The sequence below is a fragment of the Sorex fumeus genome, unplaced genomic scaffold (assembly GCF_029834395.1).
Source record: "Sorex fumeus unplaced genomic scaffold, SorFum_2.1 ptg000033l, whole genome shotgun sequence".
NCBI classification, from domain to species: Eukaryota; Metazoa; Chordata; class Mammalia; order Eulipotyphla; family Soricidae; genus Sorex; species Sorex fumeus.
The window spans coordinates 15200465-15227890 of record NW_026606090.1 but is presented as its reverse complement, the minus strand read 5'-3'; the positions used below and the strand labels follow the sequence as shown (position 1 = coordinate 15227890).

The 27426-nt window shown below is 38.5% G+C and overlaps 1 protein-coding gene across 2 annotated transcripts in view; it reads right to left on the bottom strand.

The window, feature by feature from the left end:
* Nucleotides 1–24947, bottom strand: part of SH2D4A (SH2 domain containing 4A) — a 69557-nt gene extending 44610 nt beyond the window's left edge. For both annotated transcript variants that reach the window (XM_056116904.1, XM_056116905.1), the window contains exons 1-3: nt 24743–24947; nt 13979–14138; nt 12430–12598 (exon numbers count right to left, since the gene is read on the bottom strand). In XM_056116904.1, coding sequence (XP_055972879.1) covers nt 12430–12598; nt 13979–14138; nt 24743–24923 — 510 coding nt within the window. In that variant the 5' untranslated portion in view covers nt 24924–24947. The remainder of the gene's footprint in view (nt 1–12429; nt 12599–13978; nt 14139–24742) is intronic.
* Nucleotides 24948–27426: the final 2479 nt, after the last annotated feature.

Below are 27426 nucleotides of genomic sequence, written 5' to 3'. Positions count from 1 at the left end.
AGGAAAGGAGAAAATCAATCTCTCACTATTTACAGATGATATAATCTAGATATTTAGATACTATATTTAGAGAATCCTAAAACCTCTACCAAGAAATTTCTAGAAACAATAGACTTGTATAGTAATGTTGCAGGCTGTAAAATCAATACCCAGAAGTCCATGGTTTTCCTATACGCAAATAGAGAGAGAGAAGAAAGTGACATGAAAAAAACAATCCCCTTCACAATTATGCCTCAGAAAATCAAGTACCTCGGAATAAGCTTGACTAAGGAGGTAGAGGACCTGTACAAAGAAAACTACAAAATGCTACTTGAAGAAATAAGAAAACAGGGCAATGGAAAGATATCCCCTGCTTATGGACTGAGAGAATTAACATTGTCAAAATAGCAATACTCCTCAAAGCATTGTACAAATTCAATGTGATCCCTATAAGGACACCCATGACATTCTTCAACGAATGGAGCAAACACTCCTGAAATTCATATGGAACAATAAGTACCCACAAATAGCTAAAGCAATTCTTGGGAAAAAGAAGATGGGAGGCATCACCTTCCCAAACCTCAAACTCTACTATAAAGTGGTAATAATTACAACAGAATGGTAGTGTAACAAAGGTAGATCCGCAGACCAGTGAAACTGAGGTGAATATCCTGGTACAGACCCTAAAACTTATGATCATCTAATCTTTGATAAGGGAGCAAGAAATGTGAAGTGGAGCAAAGAAAGCCTCTTTAACAAATGGTGCTGGCAAAATTGGACAGCTACATGCAAAAATATGGGCTCAGACCTTACCACACACCATGCAAAAAAGTTATATCAAAATGAATTAAAGACCACAACATCAGACCAGAATCTGTTAGGTACACTGAAGGCAAGGTCGGCAAAACCCTCCACAACATTGAAGCTATAGGTATCTTTAAAGGTGACACACCATTTGCAAAGCAAATGGAAACAGAGATAAACAAATAGGACTAACTTAAACTGAGAAGCTTCTGCATCTTAAAAGATACAGTGACCAGATTACAAAGACAGTCTACAGAATGGAAAAGGATATTCACCCAATACCTATCTGATAAGGGGTTGATATCAAGGATTTACAAGGCACTGGTTGAACTCAACAGAAAGAAAACATCCAACCCCATCAGAAAATGAGGGGATGAAATGAACAGAAACTTTCTCAAAGAAGAAATACAAATGGCAAAAAGACACATGAAAAAATGCTCCTCATCACTAATCACCAGTGAGATGCAGATCAAAACAACAATGAGATACCATCTCACACCACAGAGACTGGTCCACACCCAAAAGAAGAAAAGTAACCGGTTTTGGTGTGGATGTGGGGAGAAAGGGACTCTCCACTGCAGGTGGGAATGCTGACTTGTTCAGTCATTTTGGAAAACAGTATGGACACTTCTAAAAAAATTAGAAATTGAATTCCATTTGACCTAGTAATACCACTTCCGGAAATATATCTCAGAGATGCAAAAAAGTATAGTAGAAATGACATCTGCAGTTATATGTTCATTGCAGCACTGTTTACAATATCAGAATCTAGAAAAAACCCAAGTGCCCGGGAACAGATGACTGGTTAAAGAAACTCTGGTACATCTACACAATGGAATATTATGCAGCTGTCACAAAAGATGAAGTCATGAAATTTTCATATTGGTGGATCAACATGGAAAATATCATGTTAAGTGAAGTGAGTCAGAAATAGAGGGACAGACATAGAAAGATTGCACTCATTTGTGGTATATAAAGTAACAAAATGGGAGAATAATACCCAAGAACAGTAGAGATAAGTACCAGGAGGATTACTCCACAGTTTAGAAGCCTGCCTCACATGCTGGGGTGAAAGGCAGCTCAGATAGAGAAGGGACCACCAAGTAAAGGGTGCTAGAAGGGCCTGCTCAGGATGGGAGATGCGCACTAAAAGTAGACTATAGTTCAAACATGATGGCCACTTAATACCTCTATTGCAAACCACAACACCCAAACGGAGAGAGAAAACAAAAGGGAATGCCCTGCCACGGAGGCGGGGTAGGAGAGAGGGGGCAAGGCAGGGGTGGTTGGAGGGATTCTGGGACCCTTGGTGGTGGAAAATGGGCATTGGTGGAGGGATGGGTACTTGACCATTGCATGACTGAAACACAAGCACGAAAGTTTGTAAATCTGTAACTGTACCCCACGGTGATTCACTAATAAAAAATTAAAAAATATATTTTGGAAAAAAATAATACTGAAATGATTCCTTTATGTGTATTAGAAGGAACAAAGCTTTGGGATTATCTCTCTTCTCTCTTTTCTCTTCACATTAATCTTCAAAATTTTAGCTCATATTTCAGGAATGTATCTTCCCATTTTGTTTACACTAACCTCTTATTGTAAGTGTGATCACAATTTTATTTCAAGAATTGCCAAATGGCTGTAGGCCAACAAGAACCAGGAATACCCATATAGTTCTATCAAATTCAGGCTCAGAGATCTGCTAGTTGGGCACAGACTTCAACATCAAATTACTCTTCAAGATTCAGTTCTTATACTTTATTACTTACGGAGATACCCTCTGATACTACTTTTATCCCTTTATAGAGAGTCCAAGCCAAATGAAACCCATATGTGTTTACTATTAAAAAGGAATATTCCCATAATAATTAAATGCTAAAAAATCAGCTTTATTCTTTCTATTCACTCAGGGATGTCTGATTCTAATATCTTGCTTCTGTATTACTCCTTTATAAAGCTAAAGAGCCAAAATCCAGTTTTAGATAACTGCTGGCTTCAGAGAAGATACCAAACTTGACATTTACTTGGATGAGATGTATGGAAAACATAAAGTCAAGTGAAAGTCACTCATTGTGGCCTAAAATCATTGACAGATTGCTCCTTTAATGCTATCTCCTCATGCTCACTTGATGTCTTTTCTGTTGAAACTGTGAGAAAACCCTCCTTAATAGCTATAGTGACAAAGGAAATATTGAACTTCAGGTCACCACAGATGGTTGCTGCTTACAGCTGAAGAGAAATTTACGAGAAATCATCTAAATGAACAGATTCCTTCTCTTCAGCCAACTCCTGAGTTGTCTGTGGGTAAACGTGTGATGTATGTCCTAGATAATCAAGAAGAAATGTAGCCACAAGTGAGTCTCACCCTTTAATCCATTATTAATCCTAGCCTGAGTTTCTTTTGTCATGCAAAGACCTTTGCATGATAAAATAAATTCCAGTTTTCATTAAAAATTATGACCCATGGACTATAGACTGTGTGCCTTTTTCTTGCATGCAGCCAACCCTGGTTTAATCCTTTGTACCACTTATGGTCCTGCTAGTACTCCTGGCATATCCCTGAGCAAAAAGACATGAGTAAGTCCTGGACATTGTTGGCATGGCCCCCCAAAGACAAGTAAACAAGAGAAAACTATAAACCTTAAAACTGGGACATTATCTTGGATAATCCCGTGGTCTCCAACTAATCACATGAGCAGAAAACTTTCTCCAGATGGAGTTTGAGAGATTCCTTTAAGATCAAGTCACTACATTCTTAAAATTGTCTATGTTCTATGCGGGAGAAAACTTTCATTCCTTAGTCCACAGATAATTAAATCGTAGTTGTCCTTATTCTTCTGAACTACTTTGCTCATAATATCCACTTATTTCATTCATATTGCAGCAAATTGATTACATTCTTTCTTATAGTTGAATACTATTCCAATGTGTATTATTATTCTGTCAATGGAAACCCATGTTAAATTCCATATCATAGCTACTGTGTTAAGTGCTGCAATGAATAATGGTGTGCATATGCCCATCTGCATGAATGTTGTTGTATCCTGGAAGTATATACCAAGAAGTCTGTTAAGTCAGATGGCAGCTCCATTCTTACTTTTCTGAGATATCCCCATACTGTTTCCCATATGAGTTGAGCAAAGTTATTCCTGTCAACACAGAGTTTTCAGGGTTTGTTTCTTTGTTTTTCTTTTCATGTGTCCCATTCTCACTGGTACATGATGATATCTCACTGTCATTTTAATTAGATTTCCCTGATAAAAGTGATAATGAACAACTTTTCATGTGCCTATTCAGCCATATCCATTTGTCTTCTTCAGAGAAGTGCCTATTCATTTCCTCTCCCATTTCTCCTAGTGTTCATGAACTTTTTTTGGTTACTGACCTTTTGAATGATTTATATAACATGGATATTAATCGTTTATCTGATGTGTTTATTTAGAATATTTTCACCCATTCAGTTAGGTGTCATTTAGTTTTAGCCCATGTTTCTTTTGTGTTTCAAAATTTTTTTTAATTTGATGCAGTCCCATTTGTTTACTTTTGTTCCTGTTGCCTTTGTCAAGGATATTGTATTATTTAAAACACATTTGAGGTCCAAATTTTGCCACATTATGCCTATATTGTACAGATTCTGGTCTAACATCAAGGATTTTGTGTAAAGTATAAGATATAGCTTCAAGTGTTGGTGTATGGTTATCAAATTTTCCCAATACCATTTGTTGAAGAAGTTAACTTTACACTCCACTTCATGTACCTCAGCTCCTTTGTCAAAAAAATCAGTTGACTACCCGAGGATAATAGAGATAAGGGCCAGGAGGATCACTCCATGGCTTGGAAGCTGGCCTCCCATGGTGGGAAAAAGACAGCTGGGATAGATAAGGGAGCACTAAGTAAATGATGTTTGGAGGGCTTGCTAGGGATGGGAGATACATGCTGAAAGTAGACTATAGACCAAACATGTTGGCCACTTACTATCTGCATCGAAAACTATAAACCCCAAAAGGAGAGAGAGAGAGAAAGAGAGAGAGAGTAAAATGGAATGTGCCTGCCACAGAGGCAGGTTGGGGGGATGGGGTGGGAGTAGCAGGAGGGATACTGGGAACATTGGTAGTGGAAAATGTGCACTGGTGGAGGAATGGGTACTCGATCATTTTATGACTTAAATGTAATCTTGAAAGGTCTGTAACTGCACATCATGGCGATTCATTAAAAACTTAAAAAATATCAGTTGACTATAGATCCTGAGATTTATCCTTATGTAGTCTATTCTAATCTGTTGTTTATAGAGTCTATCTGTTTCCAGTATCATGCTATTTGGCCACCATAACTTTACAATATAGTTTCAAGTTAGGTAATGAGATGCCTTCCAGTTTCTCATTTCTCAGTATGTCTTTGGTGCTTTAAAGTGTTTTATGATTTCATAAAATCTTTTATTATTAACTTTTCTAAGTCCTTGAAGAATGTCACTAGAAGCTGGAAATGATCATTTGGACAGGAACTAAGTGTTGAATGTAGGTAAAGGGATATACTTAATAATCTTTCATTATTTGTATTGCAAACCATAAGGCCCAAAAGGAGAGAGAGACATACAGACAGAGAGAGGAGAGAGAGACAGAGAGAGAAGAAAAATGTCTCCCATAGAGGCAGGTGGGGGGTGGGTGGGGGGATGGAGGAAACCTGGTGCCATTGGTGGAGGGAAATATATAATGATGAAAGAACGGGTTGGAATATTATATGATTGAAACCCAACTAGGAACAACTTTGTAACTGTGTATATCTCTGTGATTCAATAAAAAATTTTTTATGGAAAGAATGTCATTGGAATTTGGATAAGGATTGTGTTGAATCTATACAATAATTAGGTACAATGGTCATTTTGACAGTGCTAATTCTTCCAATCCATGTACATGGAACATTTTCCCATTTACTAAATCTTCTATCTTTTTCACAAGTGAATTATAGTTTTTATAGTATGGGTATTTCACATCTCTTGTGAAGTTGTTTCTTCAGTACTTGATATTTTTGGACACTATTTTGTTTGATTTTTGCTTTTTCAGTCACACCTGGCGATGTTCAGGGGTTACTCCTGGCTCTGCACTCAGGAATTACCCCTGGTGCTGCTCAGGGGACCATATGGGATGCTGGGAATCAAACCCGGGTTGACCGCGTGCAAGGCAAATGCCCTACCCGTTGTGCTATTGCTTCAGCCCCTTGGACACTATTTTGAATGGAGTAGAGTCTTTGATCTCTTTCTCTTCTGCTCGTACCTCTTTCTCTGACTCATTTCACTCATCATGATACTCTTCATGTTCAGTCATTTATAACCCAATTTCATGATTTCATTTTTTCCTAACAGCTACATAGTAATCCATTGTGTAGACGTATCATAGTTTCTTTATCCAGTTGTCCTCAGATGCGCAGATTATTTCCAGATTCTGGCTATTGTGAATAGTGCAGCAATCAAGATAAAAGTGCAGATGGCTTTTCTACTGTGTATTTCTGAGGCATATAAAAGCTCAGTTTTTAGCTTCTTGAGGAATGCCCAGAATGTTTTCCAAAACAGCTGGACCAGTTGGCATTCCAATTAACAATGAAGGAGAGTACCTTTCTCCCTACATCTGTGCCAGCACTGGTTGCTCTTGTTCTTTTTGTGTGTGCCAATCTGTAGTGTGAGATGATATCTCATTGTTTTAATTTGCATCTTCCTTGTGATTAGTGATGTAGAGCATTTTTATGTGCCTTTGGCCCTTTGTATTTCTTCTTTGAAGAAGTTTCTATTCATTAGTTCATCCACCCCGAAAATGTGAGAAATGGCTAAGAGAGAAGTGTATGGCACAGCTGGGAAGCATCACAATGTGATGGTATAAAGGTACCAGGCAGTAAAATAGTGAATTCAATTCTTGTTGTTACAGGGATACATATATGTAGTGCTCAAATTTCTCATGCCAGCCACTATCATCACAAAGGCTGAGATGCTTGTTGTTATTTTACCAAGGAACCATTATTAGGCAGCTATTGATTCCAACAGGGGCAGGGGACTATTCAAGAGAAAGACCAGCAATGCTTGTGGGATAAGTGGTGCCAAGGACTTCACAGAGGTCAGCAGCATACAGGTCATACATGGTCACTGCTGGACTCTCTTTCAGCCCTTTACTCTGAAGATACACTTATTTCTTCCCTTGAAGTTGGTCTTGTCATTCTTTTGATCTGATTCCATCTTGTTTTAACTACTACTACTTTACTAAATAATTATAATTAAAATATAATGAAAAAGTAACTTTGAGATTTATCCCAAGTCAAAGGGGAGTCCTATGACTGTATTCATCTCTGTTTTCAAAAATAATAAGAAAATTTTAAAAAATACACTAGGAGATCTAAATGCAGAAATCCAGTCTATTCCTTTGACTCAAGTCCATTCTAAGGGGTCAGTATTGATTGGAAGCACTGACTCTAATATGAAAGCTTCTACAACACTTAATGTGAATATTTATTTGGGTTGAATTTAATATTCACGGGCTCTACATAGCTTTGGCAAGACTTTTTTTTATCAGATAACTAAAAGGTTCTTTCAGTTTAGACCTGGAGAATCTTATTAAAATTGTGGCACATTTTTTTCTGGCGATAGTTTGTTCATGTGAAAATTTACAGACTGTTAAGTTATTTTAACTTTAGTAAATCTTGAAGTTTTTCTTCTTAAATTTTATACGTTTTTATAGCTTACAAAATTTTATTGACCATATGCCTCTAGATAGTGTAGTTACAATCAAGGATAACTGATATAAAGAAACCTTTGCTATTTGAATATGACTTGCAGTTTGGTAACAAATATTGATGGATTTCCAAAGCTCTGACCACAGTTTCTCACTAGTTCTCATCTAAAGAAGCAGACCTGGATAAGACGACAAACTATTTTAAATGTTTCAAATCTGGGACTGACGTGGGTTACATCATTGGCACCAGATGAAGTCCCCAAGCCTCACCAGGAGTGATCTCTGAGCTCAGAGACAGGAGTAAGCCCTAAACACCGTGAAGTATGAACCCCAAACAAACAAATAAAATGTGCTAAAGTTATGACGATGGGGGAGTTAGAGTATACACACAAACCATGGACATTATGATTTGGGAGGAATACATTGTGAACTCTTTGGATTGAGTTTTTCTCAAGAGAAGCAAGTGATGATAACCACCATCTCTTTGAGCACTGATTTCTTCATCTGGAAGAAGAAATAGTTTTTACATTGTCTACTTCACTGAAGTATTGAGTAATGAAATAACAATATTAGAAGGAACTCTGTGAATTCATATTAATAAGTAGAATTCATATGCTTAATGTTAGATATCAAATCAATTTATATCTACCTTATCACTCCAAGGAACACTGAAAATCCCTAATGTCTCTAAATTGGATTCTTGTTTGCTTCTGAAACCAATTCTTTCTCTACTTGGAACTCACCACCAGTTTGAGTGATGTAGGGACACTTAAGCTGGTGATAGGTTTGATGCTGGAACACTGAATGCCTTTTTTTCTGTTATCAACAGTTCAGAAAATTATGATGCTTAAATTTAAAAAATTAAAAAATGTTTTCTACTTCTTCAGATGTTCCTATTTTGTACATATGGGTCTAGTACACATGGGCATTTTATTTATTTATTTATTTATTTTTTAATAGTGAGAGACCATGAGGTACAGTTGTAGACCTACACATTTTTGTGCTTGGGTTTCAATTATACAATGATCAAACACCCATCCCTCCACCAGTGCGCATTTCCCACCACCACGGATCCCAGCATCCCCTCCGCCCCTCAGCCCCCATCCCACCCTGCCTCTGTGGCAGGGCATTTCCCTTTCTCTCCTTTTGAGTGCTGTGGTCTGCAAAAGAGGCATTGAGTGGCAATCATGCTCGGTCGACAGTCTACCCTCAGCATGCTCTCCCATCGTGGGCGGATCCTCCCAACACCCTTTATTTGGTGTTCCCTTCTCTTTCTGAGCTCCCTTTTCCCCTAACATGTATGGTTGTCCTCCGGATCATTGAGTAAAATTCCTGGTACTAATTTCTGCCATACTTGGGTGTTAGTTTCCTATTTTGTTACTTTATGTTCCCCAGATGAATGCAATCTTTCTATGTCTATCCCTTTCTTTCTGAGTCATTTCGCTTAACATGATACTTTCCATGTAAACTTCATGACTTCGTCTTTTCTAAAAGCTACATAGTACTCCATTGTGTAAATGTGCCAGAGTTTCTTCAGCCAGTCATCTGTTCTCAGGCACTCAGGTTTTTTCCAGATTCTGGCTATTGTAAAGAGTGCTGCAATAAACAGACAATTGCAGATGTCACTTCGGCTATACTTTTTTGCCTCTCTGGAATATATTCCCAGGAGTGGTATTGCTGGGTCAAATGGGAGCTCAATTTCTAGTTTTTTGAGAATCATCCATACTGTTTTCCAGAAGGGCTGAACCAGTCGGCATTCCCACCAACAGTGAAGGAGTGTCCCTTTCTCACCACATCCACGCCAGCACCGGTTGCTTTTGTTCTTGTGGATATGGGCCAGTCTCTGCGGTGTGAGGTGATATCTCATTGTGGTTTTGATCTGCATCTCCCTGATGATTAATGATGTGGAACATTTTCTCATGTGTCTTTTCGCCATTCGGATTTCTTCTTTGTCAAAGTTTCTATTCATTTCATCTCCCCATTTTTTGATGGGGTTGAATGTTTTCTTTTTGTGGAGTTGAACCAGTGTTTTGTATATCCTTGAAATTAACCCCTTATCAGATGTGTAGTTGGTGAATATCCTTTCCCATTCTGTTGACTGTCTTTGTATTTTGGTCACTGTTTCTTTTGAGGTGCAGAAGCTTCTTAGTTTAAGATAGTCCCATTTATCTATCTCTGTTTTCACTTGCTTGGCCAGCGGTGTGACATCTTTGAAGACACTATTAGCTTCTATGTCATGAAGGGTTTTGCCAACATTTTCCTCAATGTATCTTATAGATTCCGGTCTGATGTTGAGGTCTTTAATCCACTTAGATCTTACTTTTGTGCATGGAGTTAGGCAGAGATCTGAGCCCATTTTTTTTGCATATAGCCGTCCAGTTTTGCCAGCATAGTTTGTTAAAGAGGCTTTTCCTGCTCCACTTCACTTTTCTTGCCCCCTTATCGAAGATTAGATGCTCGTATGCTTGGGGGGGGGGGGGACGTCAGTATATTCAACCCTGTTCCATTGGTCTACAGCTCTGCCTTTGTTCCAGTACCATGCTGTTTTAATTATTACTGCCTTGTAGTAGAGTTTGAAGTTAGGGAGGTTGATTCCTCCCATTTTCTTTTTCCCCAGAATTGCTTTAGCTATTCGTGGGGGCTTATTGTTCCATATGAATTTCAGGAGTGTTTGCTCCAATTCTTTGAAGAATGTCATGGGTATCCTAATAGGAATTGCGTTGAATTTATACAGTGCTTTGGGAAGTATTGCCATTTTGACAATGTTAATTCTCCACATGGGCATTTTTTAATGAATGAGCATAGCATATCTCTCATTCTTAGAATAATTTTCTCATTTTATATATTTACATATATATGTATATGTATATATGTCACGGTCACGGTCCTCCCGTTGTTCATCGATTTGCTCGAGCGGGCCCACTAACATCTCCATTGGAGACTTTGTTGTTACTGTGTTAGGCATATCGAATACATCACGGGTAGCTTGCCAGGCTCTGCCGTGCAGGCGAGATACTCTTGGTAGCTTGCCAGGCTCTCCAAGAGAGGCGAAGGAGTCGAACTCGGGTAGGCCATATTGGCTGCGTGCAAGGCAAACGCTCTACCCGCTGTGCTATCGCTCCATATTTTTAACATAATGAAAGCAATTTTCTGATGCAGGAAAAGATGAAAAGCAAAACTATAAAGACTTTCACTGATTGTTTTCATTAATGCTAAATATGATATGTATCAAAATGCATCCTTGAATATTACCCCAATCTCTTATGACCATAAAATTATTTTAATTTGAATTTATTCTTTCAGCATAGATTTTTTTGTTTGTATGTTTGAATATTGGCCACATCCAGTAGTGATCGGGCTTACTCCTGACTCATTGGTCAGGGATCTCTCTCTGGCTAAACTCAGGGAACCATATGTAGTATGTATTACAGTGTATCAAACCTCTATTGACAGCATGCAAGGTAAGTATCCTACCTACTATACTATCAACGGGGACCTTGGTCTACTTTGAATTTTTTTCTAAGAATATTTTATAATTCAATACAAATATAAGTATGCAACATTTAATGCTCTCAAAGGATGATTTATTTGTTTACTCTTATTGTTCTTCATTTGAGGGGTACTAGAAAAGAAAAGAGCTATATGGGGTTTGTTTGGTATTAAAACAAGCAAAGTATCATGGAAGTCTCAGAAGGTTCACTGCAGGGAGGAGGAAAATACTCAAAGATGACTCTGGGACACAAATTTTGTTTGTGTTCCCTAAATATATTGAGCATCATTGTTATGGGCCTTTATAAAGCTTCTTCATCTTCCTCATCTTCCTCATCTGAATGAGACAATCAAGTACACTAATTAAAAAGTGATTGAGAGATCTTGTAAACCTAGGTTTAAATCCCAGGTCAATGAAGTACCTACTAAAAGATCTTGGGAAATTGAACATACTTGGATATTTTCTTAATTTTAATACAGACAAATACAAATAGTATTAGTTCACTCACTGTTTTGAGGATTTATTGAGATTCTCATTTGTGTATTTTGCCAAGTAATAATCTTCTTCTCCTGTTAATTATTAAGGTATAATGCAGTAGCAGGCCCACGAAGTAGGCAGATAAACTGTATCTACCTTTGAAGGCCTCAAAGAGTACACTGAAATTTTGTGGATTTGAGTACTTGAACGGAAGTCAAACAACTGTAAATACCTGCTAATTTTCAGTGAAGTTGAATTCCTGAAAGAAGGTATACCATAATGCATTTTTTTGTTCTTCTCAGCCATAATTAAAGTGGCAACTTATGTGGGAGTTAAAAGAAAATTCTATTGTGGTAAATAAATAACCATGCCAAAATCATAGGCAGAATCTATGTGAAGCCAAAAGTAGTGATGTTGAATCCTCTACAAAAGTAGAAAGATGCAACACAATATAATCTACTAGGTCATGAATGGGTCATTATTACTGAACAAGGAGGGCAAATTGCACGCACATGCCAGATCTGTCCTATTTGCCTATCTTGTTAAGTAAAGTGTTCTTTTGAACAAGACCATACTTATTCATTTGTGTATGGTTGTGACAAACTGAATGATTTACAAAGCTTTAAGTGTGAACTACCTGAAGCACTTTGATGGCTTATGTTCTATAAGACAATAATAAGGAAAAATGAAAATATATTTAAATGCAAATATTTTATTCCTGGAGATATTTTTTCCCTCATTCAGTCCCATATAAAAAGGTATTCACCATTTTCATGAAGTAGCAGGTAAGCCAAAATCTTCAAAATTAAATTAACAATAGGGCCTTCAAATTGGACAGTAAATAATATTCTCCCTCCAGTAAAGTCAATTTAAGATCATAATTTTCAACTCCAAACATCTCAGTCTCCCCAATATCTTCTCAATTTATGTTGTTCCTTACAATTATAGATATGAAAGACTTACTGTAGTTTTCTCTTTTTCCTGGGGGTTTGCTGGTCTAGAGAGCTGCCCCAACTTCTCTTCTATTACTTTCTTACACATGTCCCGAGTCTCCAAGTTGTCTGGTTCCTGCGCGTCATAGTAGCATGATGTTGTTTTTAGACTATTTGTGAACTCTTTGTTTTGAGTTTTTCTGAAGAAAAGCAAATAAAGAGTTATTAAAAATATTCTTCAGCATGGATGCATTTTCCAAATAGAGTATTTTTATATTCAAACTATATAAAAAAGTAGTAGATATAATTTTCTGAGATTATAATATGCTGTTTATAATACATGTTTGCTAAGTAGTTATAGACATTAACTAAGGCTTCACAATAACCTGTTATTATTGCTCAAAATAATTATATGATCTCTATGGTGTCTTAGTGACACTAGACTGAATTCAGGTTCTTCCAACCCCAAGTTGAGAAGCAAAACTGTTAGAGTACACTATCTTCTTATGACCATTATCAAAGATATTTATCTTCCAAACATTCCTGTATGGCTTTAAAATCACAGGATTTGTTGGCTTGTATCACAAGCCCTTGGGAACTAAGTTAAGGCCAACATGTTCATTTCTATTATATCACCTCAGAGGAGGGCTTTCTCCGTCCAATAAACAGCAAGTTTCACAATGGCTATCCAGGGAACTCAACAGAATGGATCCATCATAGATCTCATTGCTACCAGTAATTATTTCCTAAATTTCTAGCTTGTATGCCATTTATAAAAAAATCTTTTCACTTCCCACAAAATTTCAAACCCATAGGTATTACCTTCAAGGTGCTTTAAAGGCAGAATTTCTCAGCTGGGAGCCATAAGGGCCCCGGTGGGCACCCAGGAGATTCTAAGGGGGCCACGGATGAGTATCACTTCTAAGTGTTTAACATTTGCCTAGCTATCTCTCTGTCTGCCTGTCTATCCATTTATCAAACAACTCAGAAGAACCTCATAAGGAATCATGTAGCCATAAAGAATATAACTAATATAGAACTTCTCCATTTCTATAGAATGGAATGGCACACCTAAATCTCAGTTTATAACTTAATTACAGCAGATATTACAGTCAGTTTGGATGCAGTACGAAGTGTTTGTTCCTGTCCTTCTCCTAGACTAAAAGTTCCTTTTTTGTGTTTTAAGTCCTGGAGCATCACACAGTGTGAACTCTTGAAGAGTCTGCTTACTTAGATTCCCAGCCTTCTCAAGGCATGAACTTGATCAGTTGATTCACATTTCACTAATATTCCCAACACTCGGTTGTGCTGGCAATGCTCCAGCATGATTCTAGTGAAGCCACTGAGCACTGGAGAAACCAATTCCTATCAAAACTTGAATGACAATGGACAATGGAATAGCTGATATAATAACATAACTAAAATGAAGAGAATACCCCCAAATCTAAAAAAATTGTGAGAGATCTCAAATTACTTTTGTATCCCGCACATCCCACTCAAGTTTTCCAACAGATTCTATAGACAAGGGCATTGTTTTTATAAAGTTCAGCCAGTTTCACACTAGTTTGTAGACTTCTTACCTGAGCTCTTCTGCATCTTTCTCTGCTTTCAGCCGGGATCTCTCAGCAATAATTTCATTACAGAGCACATCATAGGGCTTATCTAGATGGTGTTCACCCATCACCCAGACCCAGACTTCCTTATCAGCTCCCAGTTTCCAATGAACAGATTTGCCATTCTCTAAAAGCAAAAAGAAGTTTTTAAAAATAAATAAATACCTTTGGTCATGGATTATTGTATGTGACTCAATGGTACAGTGTGAAGCTGAGTCCACTCTCCAGATGACCTCACATCTCTAGCACAACCACGTCTAAGTCACTGTAAGTATGTGAGGTCCAAAGTCAGATTTGTTCTTTGTGTTGGTGATTCCACTCTTATCAATATGAATAGAAATTCTCTTAGTAGAATGAGGCATGGAGCTATAAGGAGGATCAGTCATCACAAAGAACAAGTCATCCAGAATGAAACTGACTGAAAATGTCTTTTAGACCTGGCTCCCAGGAACCCAGGAAAGTAGCCTCAGTGTGCCTCCTGGCATTGGGCTGGCCATTGTTTGAGGCAAAGAAAAACGGTTCATTTAGTTTATAAAACTGTCATACTTCATAAAACTTCCTATATTGTACTTTCAAAGCAACTAATAAAGTTTTTAATGATGTTCATGTCTCAGTCTTCACCCATGTAGTCTCTACTAGTATTTCGCCAGCAAGGAAAAGATTCCTGACAGGAGGGCGGCAGAGTGTCGGGGTGCTCTGAGAGTGCCTTGAGTCAGCAGCTTCCTCAGTACAGCACAGCATGCATGCCGCAAAGCTGATAGCACTGCAGGCTGCTGGTAAGGAGCTGCTCAAGGAGAGGGAGAAGTCCAAGTCTTGCCTGAGACCAGCGTGCTGAGAAGTGAAGAGTAGAGAAGAGAACCAAAGCAGATAACACTGTAAGAAGACTGTAAGGGGCAAGAAGAACCAGTGATTTTGAGGGAAGAAAAAAAATGAAATAAAAATACCAGATTTAGTCAGATGTCAGAAATTGGCTGCTAATAGAGAAGCACAGAAAGCCATCACTGTTTATATTATCCTCACCTCCAGAGCTCTTTGAAGAGATCAAAAGCAGAGGGTTTACAGAGGCATCAGTTTCACAAGAATCCTAAAGTTACCCATAGGAGGGAGGTCATTGGATTAAACTTAGTGTTAGTTCTGTACCCTCAGCTTCACACCAATATGAGGGAACACTGTGTGGGATTCTGCTGAAGTTCATTATACACATGCCGAGTTTCTGACTCTGAGCCTGATGCAGAACCGGAAGTTGCAGGATAAAGATGAATGCAATAGAAACAGATGTGGCAATATATCCAAGAAACCCTAGAATCCACAATAAAGAGCAAGGCAGGAGGTTACCTTGCTCCAATAATGTTTACTGCCTATTTACAATGTGCCAGGCTCTAAGGTAGAAATATTTGTGAATAAGAGAAATGGGACCTTGCCCACATAGGCCTTACTTTCTAGCTGGAGAAGGAAAACATTGAATAACTAATTGAATATGAAAGCAATATACTTGGGAAGGTATGTTAAAGGGTACTATGAGAATGCTTAAGAATAGGAGGTGGGGCTGGAGCGATAGCACAGCGCATAGGACATTTGCCTTGCACGTCTTGCACATGGCTGACCTGGGTTCAATTCCCAGCATCTCATATGGCCCACCAAGACCGCCAGGAGTCATTCCTGAGTGCAGAGCCAGGAGTAACCCCTGTGCAATGCCGGGTGTGACCACCCCACCCCCCAAAAAAAGAGGGGATGGAGAGATTACTATAAGGGTTAAAGTGCTTGTCTTTCATATGGCTGACCCTAGTTTGATCACCAGCATACACAACCAAAAATTACTCCTGGACTCAGAGCCAGGAGTAGTCCCCTAAGTACCAGAGGTTGTACTCTACCCCTCCCTCCAAACCAGAAAAAAAACCTAAAAGGAAAAATAATTCATACTGTGTATTTATTTATGGGGTCAGAGAGATAGTTGGGGGTGGCTTTTCATATTTTTATTTAAGATATTTTATTGATTAAAATAATGTGATTTATAATACTACAAGTGATGGTCTATCATGTACATAATTCCAATACCACACACATCACCAGTACACCCACTTCCTCAAAGTTCTTGCTTTAAATACTGTTGACCCTGGTTTGACTTTCCAGTACTGTATATGGTCCCCTGAACACCACCAGGCATCACTCAGGAGCATAGATCTAAGAGTAGCCTCTGAGCGCTGTTGGGTGTGGTGCCCCAAATCCAAAAATAAGAACAAAAATTCAGAAGAAGAACAAACTCTCTTTGGAGGTCTAGGGGACAAACATAATCACAATAGTGTAAAGTCCTGTGAAGATTTGAAAGACAGAGAGCAGGAGTGGATTCAGAGTTAGATACAAAGTAAGAAGGAAAGATTAAAGAGGGAGAATTTTATGAGTACCTGAAGGGGTAGACAGTCAGGGTCTCAGCAAGAGTCAAAGAGGATTTTAGAAGTTCCCTGGGGATGATCAGGCAGAGAGCTGAGGGTTGCATGGCAGAGGTCTCACACACTTGGCTAAAGGATTTATTCAAGCCTTGTACTCTCTAGAGTCTGAAAGTGGTATTAAGATTCTATTATTGATGAAAAACTTGTGAACACACACACGTTTGTGTATATAATGGCATTTCATTTCACTGAGTCTGAGGTCCCTCTTTAATAAACAGAGGTAATAAATTTGACCTGAAAACTACCCCAAAAGTATTAGCTTCCTATTCTTGATCCAGTGAGCAATAAGAAAGTTCTGGCTAAGTCTGTGTGGGTGACACCAGGACACCATGGGCGACCTGGAGTCTATAGTAAGTGTGGAGCCAGTGGTGATGAGACAGTGTTCAGTGAAGGGGTATGGAGAGAAAGGTGTAAGAATAAGAGCATAAGCTGATAACTAGGCTTCAAAGGGGCAGTAGAAAGATGGTTCCAGCACTAAGTTGGAAAACAAACTTAAGATGCTGCCAATATTTTGAGGCACATAGGGAAAAGAGTAGGTAGACATATTGACAACAAAAATAAATCACTTGAGGTGTAATATTGTGAGCTATTTTGGAAATATAGAATGAATTATTTTAAATTTTACTATAGGTATGTGGATAGGCTCAGAGAATTGTGAAATATAGAATTGGGGTTCAAGGTGAAGTCCAGATTGATCATAAAGGTTTGGATGTTGTTAGTGAAGCTGTTGGTATAGACCTTACCTAGCTTTTGAATCTTTAGGCTGTGACCCCATACAGGGATCATGTAACTTTTAAAATGTTTGCATTAAAATACATTTCTTTCTTCATGGGCCAGAGAGAGTATATAGTAGGTAGGGTGCTTGCCTTACATGAAACTCACTCAGGTTTGATCCTCAGCACCATATATAGTACTCTGAGCCCTACCAGAAGTGATCCCTAAGCACAGAGCCAGGAGTAAGCCCTGAGCACAGCTGGGTGGGGCCCCCAAATCAACAGTAAAGTGAAATAAAATTTCTTTACAATTTATTATCAGTAAACATTTGGTTTGTGTACTTATTTAATATACTTATATACCTAGAGTCACATATAAATATTTACTGAGAGAAAAGGGATTGCAAATGGGAAAATGTTTAAGAAGGTCTGGCATAGATTATAAGGAAAATGAGACTTGAGTAATGTCTTCAACCACCAGTCATGGACATGGCCAGTTGGCGAGTGTTGAAGGATTGAAAACCGATGCCCAACTGCTTTGATTATAACTGCAGTTTCCAGGACTGATATGCAGGCATGAGCAGGTCCCCAGGTGTTAAATGGTTCAAAACACCTGTGCTCTAGAAGGTTCTTTTTTTTCTGACTGTGCTTTAGTAAGAAAATCAAAGACAAAAAAAGATAAATAAGAGTCTAATTATGCAAAAGAACAGAAAAGGGTTTGGCTGCCCAGATCACCGAGTTGTGAGAAGGAAGACAGAGGAGGCCGCTGTGCTGGGAGAAGGAACAGGGCAGTCCTGTGGCAAATGTCCCAGGCCTCTGCTCTGCTGCTCTGACTCTCTGCAAGTTCACCTAGAGGAGAGTGAGAAGCTGACAGACTCCTGTCAGGGTTAAGCCTGAGCTCAGGAGGTGGAGAATGACAGTAGAGGAACTTGCAGAGAACAGATTAGTTCAAAGAGAAGCCTTAATCTACTGAGCACTCAAAACGCATTTCTGCCTACCTAAGATAAAGGTCCAGTATACACCCTGATGAGTGAGATGAGTTGCATATACTACCTGGGCACTCTGAAATTATATGCACTCTTCAATCAGAATATAAAAAGGATCTCTTATAGCATTTCCATTAAATCATTATGGAAATGATTTCATTTAAGCCCTCCACACACACCCTAGTCTTTGCAGAACCACTAGGATTGTTACTTTAGAAACTCTTGACAAATTCTATAACTTTTCTAGGACAATGGGTAAGTCCTGCTTAGTACTACATCAGAAAGAACAGCTGCATCGACACACATGCTCACACTTCATTCCTCATCTCTAGCTAGTATAGGCTTATGTAAAGTGTTACACTTCTCTTCAACATTGACATTTCCCAGGTCTCTGGCATGGTGGGTGCTGAAGCCTAGTGGAGAGCCAGGGTGGGGATGAGTCCTTGACTTAGGTGAAACAGTGAGTCCTTGGTTTAGGTAGAAACGTTGGAGGTGAATCCTCAGGTACTTGTCTATATACATGCCTGCCCACAGGTTTATGCTGACAGTCTTCCCTTCCCTATATGAGTCCCTTAAGACTGGAGAGGGGGTTTCAGTACTTGAAGGGATGCTGTCCTGCAGTCATTGACCCCCAAATGCCTGAGAAAGCTGCTGCTAGGAGAAGTTGCCACTAAAATAAGCCAGATCGCCCAGGCATTTCAGAGGGGCCACTACTCCATTAGAGAGCAAAGTGGTTTCTCCTGGAGGGAGCACTGAATGCTGAGAGAGGAGTGCTGCAGTAATTGATGTGAGGAGGCTGCTAGAGAGCCAGCTGGAGCTGCTTTGACCAGTTATTAGGAAGCAAATATACTAGAGGCCAGGAGACACTGCTGTAAGCACAGCCAGGTATGTGCTGCTATTTCCAGGACTGAGATGAGCCCTGAGAGTGCAGGAAGGGAGGAGGGTGTTGCTGTTGCTCCCAGTGCAAGAGGTCAAAGGAGAATCAAACTGAGGGTAAGCAAGAAAGCTAGAGCTGGTGCCAGAAAAACACAGGGGATCCCTTTGTTTGTGCTGACCCCATCCTTAGTGGGCAGGGAGAGCCATTAGACCCAGTGCATAGGGATGAGAGTGCCTGAAAACACCCGAATGATGGAGAGCACAGGGAAAACCTTGGAGCGGGTCAAACCAAAGGCAACTTACCAATGAGACAGCTAAAATGTGCTTGGTTCCAGTAATGGTACATTCCTCCCCCTCTGGCTGCCCAGATCCAGATTCTGGGAAGGAACAGTTGCTTCATTAATGTATGAGATGGCAAAAGCCATAACTCATATGGCCCATCAGCCCCTACCATTGCCCTAAAGCCTTACAACCAAAAACCAGATGGGGCGATAAACTATTATATAAAAATTTGGTGATGAAAGTTCTTGGCAAAGAAATTACCAGGATTATTTTATTTTACATGTGTGTGTCATGATGTGCCTGGGAGGGTTGCAGGAGGCAGAGGTCAGAGGTTGAAGCCACCTCAAGTGCAAGTCATGAAACTGCAGGAACCTAAAATTGTGTACCCAACAGTCAGCACCTAGTCAACACCTCAACTGGATCAAGTTTGGAAGAACAGCTCTCTTTCACAGATGTGTGAAAGAGGTCTGTGGAGAGGGCATGGAGAGAATGATCTACTTGGCTCCCACTAGAGAAGACCGAGGACTAAAGTGAGCAGAAAGCTGAAGAAGAGCATCACCAAGTGTCTCTAAATAAATTTATATTACAAATGCAATGGGCTACCATCAGGGCTGACATCAACAGGGTATCTATCAGTACCAACTTGTTAAACCATTGCTGAATTTCCAATATCCCAAGCATCTCCCACCCTTCTGGTCTTTCTCCTACCCTCTGATGAAGGCAACAAACAAATGGCTGGTCAGCAGACATTCCCGGGGTGATAGAACATTGGTCATTTCCCTTTTGATTGATGTCCTTGCCATAGTAGTCAATAACTCTTTAGAATTTTCACTGTATCACTGTCATCCTTTTGGTCATCGATTGCCTCGAGCAGGCCCCAGTAACGTCTCCTTCATCCTAGCTCTGAGATTTTAATAAGTGCCACATTCGAAGCTCTTTCAGGGTCAGGAGAATGAGACCCATCATTGTTACTGGTTTTTGGCATACTGAATACGCCATGGGGAGTTTGCCAGACTCTGCCAGGTGGGCAGGATACTTTTGGTAGCCTTCCAGGTTCTCCAGAGTAAGACCTGGAAAATAAGATGTTGCGCAGCCACAAATGCAGCCGCACACTTCCGGGAGCAGGGTTTTATAGTCTCTGGGTCTTGGTTGTTGATGGGATCACACAGCGCCGGGAGCAGTTTGTGGGTATAAATTTTAGAATATTACTTGAGACTATTTAGCACTGTTTAGCAACACTGTCCTCCCATTGTTCATCCATTTGCTCTAGCCGGCACCAGTAACATCTCCATTGTGAGATTTGTTGTTACTTTTTTTGGCATATCGAATATGCCATGGGGAGCTTGCCAGGCTCTGCTGTGCGGGCAGAATACTATCAGTAGCTTGCCAGGCTCTCTGAGAGGGACAAACAAATTGAATCTGTGTGGGCCACATGCAAGGCAGACGCCCTACCCGCTGTGCTACCACTGAAGCCCACTTGAGACTATTGCTAACCAAATTTTAGGAAATGGAGGAAATTGAAGACTGGAATGGTAAGTCAGAAAACCTCCGACCCACCAACCATCATCACCAAAACCACCAAGATCATAGAGCCAATTAAATCTTGTCTGTATTTCCCAGAAGTTCCACCACTGATAACCTTGAAGGGGGATTGAAAATTTACTGAAAACTTGGCCCTAGGAAAATGTACTCAGACATTTTGTGTAGTATTTTACACTGTTCACCGACTACCTCATACCCATTCACAGTTCATAGAGCTAAAGCTAGAAATTGAGTTTCCATAGAACCCAGCAATACCACTTCTGGGAATATACCTCAAAGCAGAAAAGTCATCTGCACTTCTATCTTCATTGAAGCACTATTCACATAGCAGAATTTTGGAAACAACCGGAGCATCTGAGGACATACAACTGTATAAAGAAACTATGGCACATATACACAATGGGTTACTATGCAACCAACAGAAAAGATTGAAGTTATAAAATTTGTTTATAAATGGATTGACATGGAAAGTATCATGCTGAGTGAAATGAGTCATAGGAAGAGGTACAGACATAGAATGAGTTCACTCATTTGTGGAATATGAGAGCGAGAGAGAGAGATATGAGGGGATGGAGAGGAAAACTGGGGTGGGAAATGTGTACTTGTAAAGAGACAGGTGTTGGAAATGTTTACTGGTAAAGGGATGGGTGTTGGATCATTGTATGACTGAAACCCAATCATGAAAAACTTTGTAAATGTATTAACTCGTGGTCATTCAATAAAACAAAACAAAACAAAAAAACAAGGTCAAGACCCTGTACTGTCTCACTAAGAAATCTATTCTACCTTTTAGCTTTAAACACCACCCTAATATTATTTACTCTCTAATCCATACTGCCAAACGAGACCTCTTACTTGGGCCTCTTTCTAGTGTGTAATCGAGTGAATTCTGATGTTGAGAAATAATCAGGCTTCAGGTACAATGCAAAATTCGGTTCAACAATATCACTCCAACTCTCCCCTCCTCTCATTCTCTGTCATAAATGTAGAACATCTTTCCCCTAGTCAACAAAAGCAAAAGTGAGAACCATGTGGTTTCCTCTGCGTGCATGCCTCTAATCAGTGAATACTCTAGATCACAGTCCTTAAATCTTTTCCACTCAAAACCCCTTTTTTTGCCTGAGTAATATTTATGCAGCCCCCCATAGATAGGCATAAAAATAGGTATATAAATCAGTTACTGATAATAAGTCATATAGGTTTTTTTTTTAAAAGGAAGGGTTTTTGTGATTCCCACATTTAGAAGACAGAATCTAGATCACCCTAATTTCACATGCATGACTGAACATATGACTAGTGGTTGGTTTCCCATTTGTGCCACAGTTCATCTGACAAAGACATCCATCATGCTCTGTTTTGAAGAACTGTACTTTCCCACTAAGTTTTGAAATGGTTTTTCTATTTATCACTCAGTAAATTCACTCTCCTGAGTTCATAAGACTATCTTCTATTGTAACCTTATTATTACTAAAAGGTCAGTATTTTCCTGGGCTACACAATATGTAGCTATACTATAGAGCTGCTCTTTGAAAAATTGCAACAATAGATCATATATTTTCAGAGAAAACAAAAGAACCTGATTATAATAAAAATGAACTAAGTGATGAACCAGAGTAGTGAAAAGGAATGTGATAAGCACTAAGTATTATTTAATGATCCAAGGAAAGGTCAAACTTCAAGGTAACATTTGACTAAGAAGTGCTACAAAAGGGCAATATTTCAGCTAGCATGGTACCAACAGATGGGTGAGAATGCAGCAAGCAAGAACATAGGCCTGAAATGAACAGTGGCCCAGAGTGAAGTCTTGACAAGGAGCTTAGTATGTCTCAAAACACAGATATAGCCTATGAATGTCCAGACACAATAGGACTGCCTTATACTATCTTTAGGTTAATCTTTGAAGATAGAACAAAAACAAAATAAAACACTATCATTCTAGGTGAAATAGAAGAAAGAACCTCAAACTTTTCTTTTATTATAGTCAGATGAATTACTAATTTAGGACAAAATATATATTTCCAACTATTATATTTAAGTAAATAATAAACTTTGGGGTATGAAAACTGATAGCATAGCTTTTACTGTGTATACTGACATATCTCCCATCCCCGCCGCCACCATGATTATTTTATAGTTATGCAGGGTTTCTAAATGTAGATTCAAAACCTAGCAAATGAGAAATTTAAGCAAAGAGACTGAAATCATCACAAGGAAATCAAATACAAGAAGGCCAAAGTATTGCAAAGTTTGCCCCTGAACCCCATAGCTTTACCGCTAACCAAATACTCTCACACCAGTAGATTATGTTCTCAGCTGACCTGGTGACCAGAGAAACCCAGATATCTCTGCTCACCTGATAAAAGAATGCAAGGAGATGCATGAACCAACACAGAAATGTAAGTGGGTCACACTACATTTTGGATCAGAAAAAAAATCTTAATAATTTGTTTGAAATAAATTTCTTTTGACTTATTATCAATAAATGCTTTATTTTATTACCTATTTACTATATCTTTTTACTTGAGGTTGCATAAAAATGTCTCAGGTAAAAAGGGATTCCTAGTGATTAAAGTCTAAGAAGCTTGCTATCAGGTACTGTGGTTTTTTTTCTTTTGTTTCTTGGTGTTTGGAAGTCCCACCTGGCTGTGCTTGGAGATTAGTCCTAGATCTGTGCTCAGGAGGTCAGACCTGGCAGTGCTCAGGAAACCATATGCAGTACTGGAATTGAACCTGGGTCACATGAAAGGCAAGTGACTAGTCCACTGTATTATTCCTCTAGCCAACATAAAGCTCTGTTAAAGCCAAAAATCTGGGTCCTAACTGGCAGTGTGACCTTGAATGTTTTACCCAATTTCTCTAATTCCACATTTTTTCATCTGTAGAATAGCACATATCAACTTGTTTTATGAAGATGAGACATAATATATTTACAAAACACTGCAAAATATATGGCAAAACAGCTACAACTGGTGGGGATAATAATAATAGTAATAGTAATAGTAATAAATGAATCGCTCAAATTTATTTGTATATCATTAATATTGGAAAAAGATTTTTAATAAGAACAGTATGAGGTAAAGGTCACTACTTCATTTTTTAAGAAATAAGATTTATTTTCTCAGTCTTTGAAACCTTGAATCAAATTTTAGTTTTCCTGGCTTAATGAAAAGGAGGAGGAAATGGTCTCAAATGCCTCTTTAAGTGACCTTGAAAACTATTTTTCAGAAACGACTTACGTTCATACATGACTGAATTGGGCAGGTGAGGGGGAAGGGTTATTAACATGTCCTTTATGGTGCCAGAGTTTGTATTTTTTAAGTCTTGTTATGCAAAGAATTCCGCCCACACAGTCACAAAAGTCCCTCTTAAACTAACAGAAATTCCTTGGATAAGGAATAAATACAGAAAAAAACCTCACATTAAAAAATTAGCATTATTTCCCCCTTATAGTAATGTTTGCTTTTTAAGTGGGAGTTACCATGAGGAAGGTAATTCAAAGAATAATCTCTTAAATTCTAAGAAATGCAAACATAATTGCTACAAGAATTTTACATACTATTAGCAGAGGATTAAACAACTGTGACAATGGGGAGATATAAACTTGTTTTAATATCCTTTAAATCAAACAGCTTAAAGTCAACATGGGTTCCAGTAAAAGATCTATTTACAACTACATAACTTCATGGTAATTGCTGTGTGCATGCACCTTTGTAATTTGCGTGAACTTCAAGTTGATAAACTGTACTATTAGGATCTGAATAACATAAAGGACCATCTACCAAATTGGAATTCACACCTGGTTTGCTTCTGACTTCTGCAAAATGTTGAAAACAAGCCTGAAACCAATCTCCTAACACATTCACAATGAGGTGTAGCCAAGCGCACCTTTCTTTGGTCTGGATTTCACTGGCACGAGCTCCTTTTTTTCCATTGCTGCTTCTCTTTCTTTCCATCGACGGATCTGTTCCTCCCTCATCTTGAAGAACAGGATCTGTTTCTGTTCTTCGCTGAGCTCTGCCAGCAGATCAGGATCTATATACATTTCCGACAGTATCTGTTTCAGCATCTTTGCAAGGTAGGAGTCTTTTACACCTGTGGCAAAAGTTCTTGACAATGGCTTCCGGGTATGCCTCCACCAGGACTGGCACCTGCATTCACCCCAGGCCTACCCTGAGAATTGCAGCTACCAGCAATGAGTGGGAAGAGAATTCAGCAAACTGGCTTTTGGTTTCTGGCAGCAAACATCCTTTTTGAAAGTGCTGATTGTGAACCTGCAAAGAGAGATAGCCGAAAAGGAGGCAGTATTTAAATGCATAAATAAATGCCAGGCAAGGAGAGTCTTATAAAGCTTCTAGGAAATACAGTATCGCTTTTCATTTCAGAGGGAAAAAGAAAAGCTGAGACACGCTTTGTTAAGAATTTGTGTAACCTCTACCCTATAATTTCCAAAGATACTTCATCAAAAAACCCAAACAAACTATAACTTTTTACTGGTCAATCTCAATATAACAAAAAAAATTAACAGAGATTTGGTCCACTCCCAACTATGCAAACATATTATTATCTCAGAGTTTAACAAACCATGTCTGAGTAAAGAATTAAAGGGAAAAAAAGGTACAGAAAGAAATTAAAGGCTTTCTTCAGACAACTTATTTTAAAATAACATAATATTTTTTAACATTTCATAGTTACTCCAAACCAAACAGAGCCATCCTCAAGGAAGCAAACAACCCCCCTCTGCAAATAAAACACATGCATTTTATCATTTCCCTTTAAATGTAGCATTAACTAAACACAATTATATACTTTAATCTTCACAAAAGAAAAATGCAATTTCTAGACAACCTACAAGACCCATGAAAACAGTTCTGCATTAGGTACATGAATATTGGATACATTTTAGAAAGTCGCTGAGCACTAGGTATTCTTATTTTAATAACATCTAAGCTTATGAATCAGATAAATTGGAGCAAACCACTTTATATAGATTATAAAGTATGTTTGCTTGATCTGAGTGTATTAGAGAACTCCTTTCACAAGCATCAGGGATGTCAGCATGCACACACCTACATAGCCCTCTGACTTTTGGTGAAGGACAGGTGGTTAAGGGTGCCTAAGGTTTTGAATATATATTATATATACACATATATATATACATTCTATTTGACTGATCTTTTAAAAGCTTCATACTTTTGTAATCAGAAAACAATTTCAATTTTGGGGAAAAGGCATTTAATTTCTTCAATATATCATTGATCCTTAAACAATTTGGCTAGGGAGGAAAAGGGATTGAACTACTAACAGCCTGCTGTTGACTAGAAACCTTATAAATAATGAACAGTCTGTGAGCACATAATTTACATGTGCAATGTATTATGTACTATATTTCTTACAATAATGCAGTAAGAGAAAATAAGTTTTAGTTTATTCAAATCACTTTATTACATTTAACTTTATTAAGTTTATTAAAAGTGAAAACATTTACAGTACTATCTCTATTGATATTGTATATTTATATCACAAGATGAATCATATAAGATAATATCAATATTATATAATATAAAACTACTGATGTTATACATACTATTAACAGTAGAGAGCAACAATTAAAAGATGTGAAAAATCATTTATTTTTGAACAAAAATTCATGCATTTATATGTTCCAAAATTTTTCCATTATATTTTAGAAAAAAAAAAGTCTATGTAACAGACTAGCACACTCCAAACCCAGTATTATTCAAAAGTCAAATGTAATAGGATACACAGAAAATGTTTTCTTACTATGACTTTTAAGGATCAAATATGTTCTAATAAATTAACTAATAATTTGGTATTTACAATGTCAATTAGGCTGGAGCGATAGCACAACAGTAGGGCATTTGCCTTGCAACCACCAGCCTGCTGAGCCGGGTTCGATTCCTCTGCCCCTCTCAGAGAGCCTGGCAAGCTACCGAGAGTATTCAATATGCCAAACACAGTAACAAGAAGTCTCACAATGGAGACGTTACTGGGCCCACTTGAGCAAATCAATGAACAATGGGAGGACAGTGTTTGTCAACAGTGTTTGTTGACAATGTCAATGACCCCACCATTTGAGCTGTGATTTCTCAAATATTATCTCTCCAAAGGAAGTTCAAATGCTCTCTTAAACTTCAGATTTTGTCATACCCTGCATGCTAGTTTCATTCGCATAGCCTGATGGTGCTCCAGAGACACATATCTCCATCCCCAATAGACGGAGTCTCCTTCAGCTTTGCCTCTTCTTGTAAAGCTCATTTTCACCAGTCTTTCAAGCAGGGAACAGCTCCAACAATCAGAGAACCCCAGAATAGCTAGTCACCATAGCATATACCATTCACTAACATACTATTAACTGTGCAGTAGAAAGTTTCTTGAGTATACAACTCTTTTTTCCTGCTATACCTTATCATCTCCTACTGCATTCAACTATTGGAATTATAATGTAGGATAATATTAGAAGGAAACTTTAATAAATGAAAAGCTATGTCTGACTCTAGTGCAGAACCCACCCAACCTTTCTTCTTAACTTTGTGCTTGTCACTGAGGTG